Source organism: Acomys minous (genome assembly GCF_964271855.1).
Source record: "Acomys minous genome assembly, chromosome: 15".
NCBI classification, from domain to species: Eukaryota; Metazoa; Chordata; class Mammalia; order Rodentia; family Muridae; genus Acomys; species Acomys minous.
In genome coordinates this window covers 91,507,916-91,517,833 of record NC_140497.1, presented here as the reverse complement: position 1 = coordinate 91,517,833, position 9,918 = coordinate 91,507,916, and the positions used below count along the sequence as shown (strand labels likewise).

Here is a 9,918-nt window from a genome sequence, read left to right as displayed (position 1 = left end):
TTGTCATACAGGTCTTTGACTTGCTTGGTTAGAATTACATAAAGATATTTTATATTATTTATCACTTGTATAAAGGGAGGCTACCAATGTTTTAAGTTAACTTTGTATCCAGCTAAATTGCTAAAGGTGTTTATCAGCTATAGGAGCTCTCTAATCAAATTTTTTGTGTCCCTTACATATACTATCATGGCACTGTGCATATCAAACTTTGACTTCTTCCTTGATAATTTGTATCCCCTTGATCTCCTTTAGTTTTCTTACTGTTCTAGCAAACACTGTATGGAAGACATATGGAGAGAGTGGGCAGTGTTGTCTTGTCCCTGATTTTAGTCAATTTCTTTAGGCTTCTATCCACTTACTTTGAAGCTGGCTATTTGCTTTCTATAGCTTTCCTTCATTGTGTTTAGGTATGGGCCTTGTATCCCTGATCTTTTCAAGACTTTTAAGATGAAAGGGTGTTGGATTTTGTCAAAGCCTTTTTCATCATCTAATTAAATGGTTTTGGTTTCAGTTTCTTTATATGGTGGACATCATCAATAGATTTTCATACATTGAATCATTCCTGCATCCCTAGGATGAAATCTCCTTGACCATAGTCATTTGCTATGTGTTCTGTGATTTAGTTTGTGAGTATACTATTGAGTATTTTTCACCAATGTATGTAAGGGAGATGGTTTTGAAATTCTCTTTCTTCATTGAATCTTCATGTGGTTTAGGTATCAGGGTGGGTTTGGCATCATAGAATGGTTTGGCAATGTTCATTCCTTTTCAATATTTCATAATAGTTTAGAAGTGTTGGTATTAGCTCTTCTATTTCAAATGGAACATTTAAAAACCAGGATAGTTAAGACAATCCTGTGCAATAAAAGAACTTTTTTTTTGTATTTCAGGTATGGCGATCCCTGATTTCAAGCTGTACTACAGACCAATAGTAATAAAAAACTACATGGTATTGGCACAGAAGCAGACAGATTGATCAATGGAATCAAATCAATGAACCAGAAATAAACCCACACAGGTATACACACTTGATATTTTACAAAGACACAAACCAGACAATGGAAAAAAGAAAGCATCTTCAACAAATGGTGCTGGTCTACCTCGATGTCTACATGTAGAAGAATGCAAATAGATCCATATGTATTACCCTGTACAAAACCCAAGTCCTAGTGGATCAAAGACCTCAGCATTAAGCCAGATATGCTACATCTATAGAAGAAAAAGTAGGGAATCACCTAGAATGCAGTGGTACAGGCAACAATTTTCTGAACATAATAACAACATCTGAGACACTAAGATAACAATTAATAAATGGTAACTCAGAAAACTGAAAAGCTTCTGCAAGGCAAAGAACACTGTAAATAGAATGAAATGGCTGTCTACATATTGGGAAAAGATCTGCACGAACTCTACATATGACAGAGGGCGATTATCCAAATATATATAAAGAACTCAAGAAAGTAAATACTGACAAAGTAAATAGCCCAATTAAAAATGGCATACACTAAGTGACTTAGTGTCTCTGGTTTTATGTTGAGGTCTTTAATCCACTTGGATTTGAGTTTTGTACAAGGTGACAAATATGGGTCCAGTTGCATTTTTTTACACACAGACATTCAGTTAGACCAGCACCATTTGTTGAAGATGCTATCCCTTTTCCATCGAATGGATTTGGCTTCTTTGTCAAAAATCAAGTGACCATATGTGTGTGGATTCATATCTGGGTCTTCGATTTGATTCCACTGATCAACCAGCCTGTTGCTGTGCCAGTACCATGCTGTTTTAATTACTATTGCTTTATAGTACAGTTTGAGATCAGGTATAGAGACTCCTCCGGAGTACCTTTTATTGTACAAGATAATTTTATCTATTCTGAGTTTTTTGTTTTTCCATATGAGGTTCAGAATTGAACCTCAACATAAAACCGGAGACACTAAGTCACTTAGAAGAAAAAGGGGGAAGAGCCTAGAACATATTGCACAGGAGACAACTTCCTGAACAGAACACCAACAGCCCAGACATTAATGTCAACAATTAATAAATGGGACCTCATGAGGCTGAGAAGCTTCTGTAAGGCAGGAGACACTGTCAAAAGTACAAAGCGACAGCCTACAGACTGGGAAAAGATCTTGACCAACCCTACATCTGACAAAGGTCCAATATCCAAAATATATAAAGAACTCAAGAAGTTAAACACCACCAAACCAAATAACCCAATTGAGAAATGGGGCTTGGAACTAAACAGAGAATTCTCAACAGAGGAATATCAAATGGCTGAGAAACACTTAAAGAAATGCTCAACCTCCTTAATCATCAGGGAAATGCAAATCAAAACAACTCTGAGATTCCATCTTACACCCATCAGAATGGCTAAGATCAAAAATTCAAGCAACACCACATGCTGGCAAGGATGTGGGGAGAGAGGAACACTCCTTCATTGCTGGTGGGAATGCAAACTAGTACAACCACTTTGGAAATCTATCTGGTGCTATCTCAGAAAAATGAGAATAGGGCTTCCTCAAGACCCAGCTATTCCACTCCTTGGAATATACCCAGAAGATTCTCCAGCACACAACAAGAAAATTTGCTCAACCATGTTCATAGCAGCCTTATTCATAATAGCCAGAACATGGAAACAGCCTAAGTGTCCCTCAACAGAAGAATGGATAAAGAAACTGTGGTACATATACACTATGGAATACTATTCAGCTATTAAAAACAAGGAATTCCCGAAATTTGTGGATAAATGGATTGAGCTAGAAATGATCATAATGAGTGAGTTAACCCAGAAGCAGAAAGACTCAAATGGTATATACTCACTTATATCTGCATATTAGCCCAAGGGGCATGTCCCACGAAAGCCTTCACTTACCAGGAAACTGAGACAGAGGGGAGGACATTCTAGTGGGACTCTAGATGAGAGAAGCATGGGAGAATGGCAAAGTAGAAGGATCCAGAGGGTCCCAGAAGCCTACAAGTAGAACATTATGATAGGCAGATTTGGGCCCAGGGGTCCCGCTCAAACTAAGGCACCAGCCAAGGACAATACAGGTGGTAAACCTTAAACCCCTACCCAGATCTAGCCAATGGACAGAACACTCTCCACAGTAGAGTGGAGAGTGGGATATTACTTTCTCACATACTCTGGCACCTCACCTTTGACCATGTCCCCTGGAGGGGGAGACCTGGTGGCACTCAGAGGAAGGACAGCAGGTTACCAAGAAGAGACTTGATACCCTATGAACATATACAGGGAGAGGTAATCCCCCTCAGGAACAGTCATAGGGGAGGGGAATAAGGGGAAAATGGGAGGGAGGGAAGAATGGGAGGATACAAAGGATGGGATAACCATTGAGATGTAACAAGAATAAATTAATAAAGAAAAAAACAAAACAAAAACAAAAAAAATGGCACACACAGCTAAACAGAGAATTCTTAACAAGTTATATTGAATGGCCCAAAAAAGCATAAAGAAATGCTCAATATCCTTAGTCATGAGGGAAATGCAAATGAAAACAACTTTGAGATTCCATCTGAACATCCATCAGAAATGTTAAGATTAAAAATTGAGACTCGCCTGAATGGAGAAAGACAACCCCTGACTCTATTAATGACAGGAGTCTAACATAATCATCTTCTAAGAGGCATTTTCCAGAAGCTGATGGAAACAGATGCAGAGACCTACAGCCAAACAATAGGCAGAACTCAGGGAGTTCTGTGGAAGAGTGGAGGAAGGACAGAGGTGGGGCAGACAGGTCATGGGCACCAGAACAAGTCCTACAGATTTGACTAACCTGGGCCCATAGGGACTCACAAAAATGAAATCATCACCCAAAGAACATGTGTGGGATGAACCTAGGCCCCTAATACATTTGTAGCAGATGTGCAGCTTGTTCATCATGTGTGTCCCTTAACAAGTGTAATAGGGGCTGACCCTGACTCTGTTGCCTGCCTTTGGATCTCTTTCCCACAGTTGGGCTCTCTTGTGTGGCCTCAGTGTGAAAGGATGATTCAGTGCTTTGCTTGCTAGGGTTGGTTAATCTCTGGAAAGTGGAAGGGAGGATGGGGAAGCTCATGTTAGGATGGGACAAGAAGAGGAGGGAGGGTATGTGACCAGGACGTAAATTGATTAAATAGATTTTTGAGGGCTAAATAATGCCTCACAGTGTGGAGAGCCACAGATAGCAGTGCCCCCTGCTGCTTCTCTGGCGCGAGGCGCCCCCTTTTGCGCATGCACATGCGCAGTGCACCCCTTTTTGTGCATGCGCTGTGCGTAAACCTTATGCGCATGCGCAGTGAGCAAGCCCCTTATGCCCATGCCTGAAGGCATGGCGTGAGGTGGCGTGATTCGAACAAGGCATAGCATGAAGTGGCGTGATCTGAACAAGGCATAGCGTGAGGTGGCGTGATCCGAAGGCACAAACCAGGAGCGACAACGTGGCAGTCTCTGATAGGACCAGACACACTATAAAGGTTCTGTGGGAGCTTTTCCCAGGGTCACTCCAGTCACTCCAGGATCCTGAATAAAACTGCGGCAAGAAGAGTTCCCAGTGCTGATGTCTTTCCTGCTGGTCGAGGGCGGCATCGACATCACAGCAGTAAAGCAGACGCCACAATGTCTTACAGAGAAAAATATCAGAGGACTATTTTGGAAAATATAAACATGATTACTCTAATATAAATTAAATAATGAGTACGATAATATGTTGGATGCTAATTTTATGAGTTGTAAAAATATGACCTCTTGGTTCTTCACAGTCTATTAGCTATATCTTGCCTAAATTATACAGTATGCTTTTTATTATCCAATGCAATAATTTCATGACACACTTCTTATCCCAGTGGATATTTCTCATGCTATTTTCTGCTTTGTTATGATTACATGAAATATGATTATATTACCTTTGCAAGTTTTTGTATTAAAATATTTCACTATATGAAATACAAAAAATTGATGGTGTTTCTTCACAACTGTTTGCTTTCTACATTTCTCCAACCTTGGATGTTTCAAAAGATAATTTCTGTAATTCACCTAATTATTCAGCTTAGCTTTAGGGCACACCAATCAACACTCTCCAGAGACAGTTAGCTCTGCTTCGCTGTAAGAATCCCCTGTGTCCATTTTAAGGAGGAGATAAAAACATAAAATGGAAATGCTTTTTCTGAAAAGAATACTTAGCAAAGTATTTTCTAACAATAGGGTAAAAAGTAAAAATTTAAAGTCACAAGCCATCTTTTTTTCCCAAGAGTTACTGGAAGCCAAATGATATTTGTCAGATTTCATAATTTCCATAGTAATAACTTGTTCTTTTAAGGGTTTTTAGAAACTAGAAGATACCAGGTACTTGTTAGGCCCACAACTGAGAATTTCAAGTGATATTCTATTTCAATAATTTCCACTCAGATGTTATGTGCTTTCCATCTTCCACAGATGTTGGTTCTTGACTCCCACTCATACTGTGTGTCTTTTCCTGCTTCTCCTAGAAAGCAAACAAAATATTGATCTTTATTGCTTCATAGCTGTAAGTATTACCTTAAATGCTTTGACAACGTGCCTGCTTTCTTCCCATTTTTTTACTTTGCTCCCCTCTTCCTCTCCCTCCTCCCTCTCCTCATCCTCTTGAGAGTCTTAGCTACGTGACTTCCAAGACACCATACTTCTGGTTCTGAATTCCTGTTCTGTTTGTCAGCTTCCCTGCCTGTTCCCACAGCCTTTGGATTTACTGCTAAATAGTAAGTTGTATCCAGAGACACATCTACTAAATAAAAGCAAATAATAAATAATAAAATAAAGTTTTTTTTCACTTTAAGACTTTCATTCATAATGTGCATTGCCCTGGGGTGCCCACTGAGATTTTTGCTGCTCACGGGGACTGAAGGATGTCTCAACTTTCTTAGACCGTGAATTCAGAATGCACTAGTTTGGAGAATTTAATCTGGCTTTTGGCAGTTTCTATCAACATCTAAGCCCATATCACCTATCAAACCTCTCCTACTTTAGAGATTCTTTTTTTAATTCATCCTCACAGTAGATCTTGTTACTGTATCTAGTTCAATTATCTTCTCAAATTTCAGCTACACAATATATAAGTTTGTTATGTATGAAAATGGCAAAATGTAGACATAAGTGAGAAGTGTGGAAGCTGGTTTAAAAAAAAACATTGAACGTTTGGGTTTGAGCTTTTCAGCTGTGACCACTTGGCATTATAAAATTGTAAGTATTTTCTATTCTGTAGATCTTTTTTTTTTCTAATTATTCTGTACTATAGGTACTTTGTCTTTCAGGTATCATCTCATCTATGCAATGAAAATGTCTTATTTCTTTCAATAAAGAGACCCTATAAATGTTTTCTAACTTTGGAAATTTCTGAGTTTGCTGCTTCAAGGTTACATAAATGTTGGTTTTGATTGTCTTGACTCACTTGCTAAATTACTAATTCCTAAGACAGTGAAGAATGGTTTTAAATATTTCTAAAATTAGCAAATAATTGTAAATGTTTGTTTCACAAAAAAGTAACACATCCCTTTGTTCAGATAGTTTTGAGACTAAAATAATATTGTCCTTTTCAGGTATTTTCATTTCTTTCCAGATATATCTGCTCTTTTACTACAGCAAAAGATCCGCAGTGGCATTATTCTCATCTACTGATGTACTTACCACAACTGTCAAGTGACTAATTTAATATCAAATAGATATAGATCTAAGGCAATCACTAGATATGTAATTAGTTTATGGAAATTAATATAAACTTTTTAAAACTGTAATTTGTTGAGTGATTTAATGTTTCAGTTTGTATATTGTTACAAGTATTCTATAATGTGATGAATAAAACACATATAACAACGAATATAATTTAAAGTAATACTGAATCTAATTCATTTCACAGTTTTACACCTGTCATAACACAAAAAGAAATGAAAAATCGAACAACTGTGAGTGAGTTTATTCTTCTGGGATTAACGAATGACCCAAAGCTAAACATTTTGATTTTTATATTTTTATTTCTCACTTATATTTTGAGCATTACTGGAAATCTGACCATTATTACCCTCACTTTAGTAGACTCACACCTCAAGACCCCTATGTATTTCTTCCTTCGAAATTTCTCTTTCCTAGAAATCTCATTTACAACAGTTTGTATTCCTCGGTTCCTTGTGAGCATTGTAACAGGGGATAAGACCATCTCCTATAATTCTTGCATGGCCCAGATGTTCTTCTTCATACACCTGGGGTTAACTGAATTTTTCCTTCTGACTGCTATGTCCTATGACCGCTATGTGGCTATCTGCAAGCCCTTGCACTACACCACAATAATGAAAAACAGGGTCTGCATCCAGCTCATAATTGGCTCCTGGCTGGCTGGATTTCTCATCATCTTTCCACCTGTGATCATGGGCCTCCAACTGGAATTCTGTGACTCCAACATCATTGACCACTTCACCTGTGACTCTTCTCCCATGCTGCTCATCTCCTGCACAGACACAGCCGTCCTGGAGCTCTTGGCTTTCCTCCTGGCAGTACTCACGCTCTTGGTAACCTTAACATTAGTGGTTCTTTCCTATCTCTTCATCCTTAGGACAATTCTCAGAATCCCTTCTGCTGAGCAAAGGAAAAAGGCCTTTTCTACCTGTTCCTCACACATGATTGTTGTCTCCATTTCCTATGGAAGCTGCATTTTCATGTACGTCAAAACCTCAGCAAAGGAAGGAGTGGCCTTGACTAAGGGCATAGCAGTGCTCAACACATCTGTTGCCCCAATGCTGAATCCTTTTATTTACTCCCTTAGAAACAAACAGGTAAAAGAATCCTTTAAGAACATGGTCAAGAAATGTATGTCAAATAAAATAGGATGATAGAGAAATTCACTGTTTCATTTTTTAAAGAACATTATATACAATGTGTATTTCATTCTTGTATTTTCTATCCTCTGCTGTATTAAACTTAGCTGAATGTTTCTATCTTTTCCATTTCAGCTTTACTTGACACCATTATCATTTTAAAATTTAGACACCCTTTAAATTTTTCTGAACATGGCTGATTTTATGTCTCTGAACTGATAATGACACTTTCATGAGACCAACACTTTACCACTTGGCCATGATGCCTGCACTGAAAATGACATTTTGAAAGAATTTATTTTCAAAGAATTTATCCATTGATCAACACAGAAACTAATAAAAGAACAACAGACCACCCTGAAAAATCATTTTTCCACCATATAAGTCCTTTTTAACATGAGCTCTTCTGTGAGGCAAAGTCCTTACCTCTGTTGTGTGGCTACTTTTTTGCTGTATTTTTGAAGAGTTTTCATATTAAATATTGATTGGCCTGTGTGGCTCAGTGCATAGGAGCTATAACTTCACTGTGTGCTCCATCCTTCATTATTGTATCTGGTGCTTTGTTTGTCTCAAATTCTAAAAGTTTCTCTGAAATCTACTATGTTATTTCATTCAAGCTCCCAAACCTTGACCATTAAGCATATTGAAGATTCCTTTTATGCTTATTTGTTAGTGCTGAACTTTGAGCTCCCTAAAGTATCCTGGAAAGAGCCTCTATCCATTTGTTTCCAAAACTATGGATTTCTGTGACAATGAAAAGTACTATTTCTTCTATATCCCAGGGAGTTGTTAAGATTCTTGGCATATACATATCTTAAGTCATTTTCCAATATTTCTTTTCTTTTTTATAATTTATTCTGATTACATCCCAATTGTAATCCCCTCACTTGTATCTTCCCATTCCCCCTCCCTCTTTCACCCTATTCCCCTCTCCTGGACCTGTGACAGAATGGGATGCCCTCCCAATATGATCACAGCCTATCAGTTCTCGTTGTGATGACCTGCTTCCCCTTCCTCTCAGTGCCACCAGGCCTCCCCACCAAGGGGAAGTGGTCAAACAGGGAGCTCCAGAGTTCATGTCAGAAGTAGTCACCACTGTCCCCACAATCATGCAGATTGAGCTGTCCATTTGCTAGCTGTGAAAAGGGGGTCTAGGGCTACTGCATGTATTGTCCTTGGTGGTACAGTAGATAGTGCAGGCCCCCTGTGTCCAGATCTTCCAGCCTTGATGGTCTTCTTGTAGAGTTCCAGGGACCTCTGGGTTCATCTGTGTCCCCATTCTCCCATAACTCTCTCACATGGAGTCCCAGTAGCAAGTCCCAGCATCTGCCTCAATATCCTGCTAAGGGAAGACTTTCAGGGGACATTCTTGTTGGGCTGTGTCCAATTATAAGTGAATATATACCACTTGTATCTTCCTGGGTCTGGGTTACCTCACTCAGGATGATCATTTCTAGTTCCATGCATTTGCCTGCAAATTTCAAGATATCCTTGTTTTTAATAACTGAGTAGTAGTCCATAGTGTAAATGTACCATTTAGCCATTCTTTAACTGAGGGACATCTAGATTGTTTCCAGATTCTGGCTATTATGGATAAAGCTGCTGTGAATTTAGTTTAGAAAATGTCCTTGGGTGGTGGATCATCATTTCATTATTTTCCACTATTTCTTATTGTTTAGTCTTTTAAGGGTATTGGCTTCTCTCAGACTTTGCAGGACATGGGGTTAAGAATGCTTGCTATATACACTGATATACACAGTTCCAAGAAAGATTGTTAGGGGTTGTGAGTGTGTGTGTGTCTGTGTGTGTGTGTGTGTGTGTGTGTGTGTGTGTGTGTGTGTAAAACCAACATTCTCAGTCTGCATAATATTGCTTCTATGTGTACATTTTCAAGATAAAGTACACAGACTTCCTTAAAGGTTCCTATTAATAATCAATAAGTGAAAATAGGTATAGATCTCTCCAGGTAACTTTACTGAAAAGTGTATTTAATGTCAATAGAATGGAAGTTAAGTAAGAAACCCATGACTATTTTCATAATAAAAACTTTAGCCACTTTTTCCTCATCAGCTTGTTTCT

General features: G+C 38.5%; 1 protein-coding gene across 1 annotated transcript; it reads left to right on the top strand.

Moving 5' to 3' along the window:
* Nucleotides 1-6,915: 6,915 nt before the first annotated feature.
* LOC311584216 (olfactory receptor 6C76-like) lies at nt 6,916-7,854 on the top strand (the record flags this gene model as incomplete). Its single annotated transcript, XM_084758316.1, has 1 exon — nt 6,916-7,854. One exon carries the CDS (start codon nt 6,916-6,918, stop codon nt 7,852-7,854), a length of 939 nt encoding a protein of 312 aa, XP_084614442.1.
* Between the last annotated feature and the right edge of the window lie 2,064 nt (nt 7,855-9,918).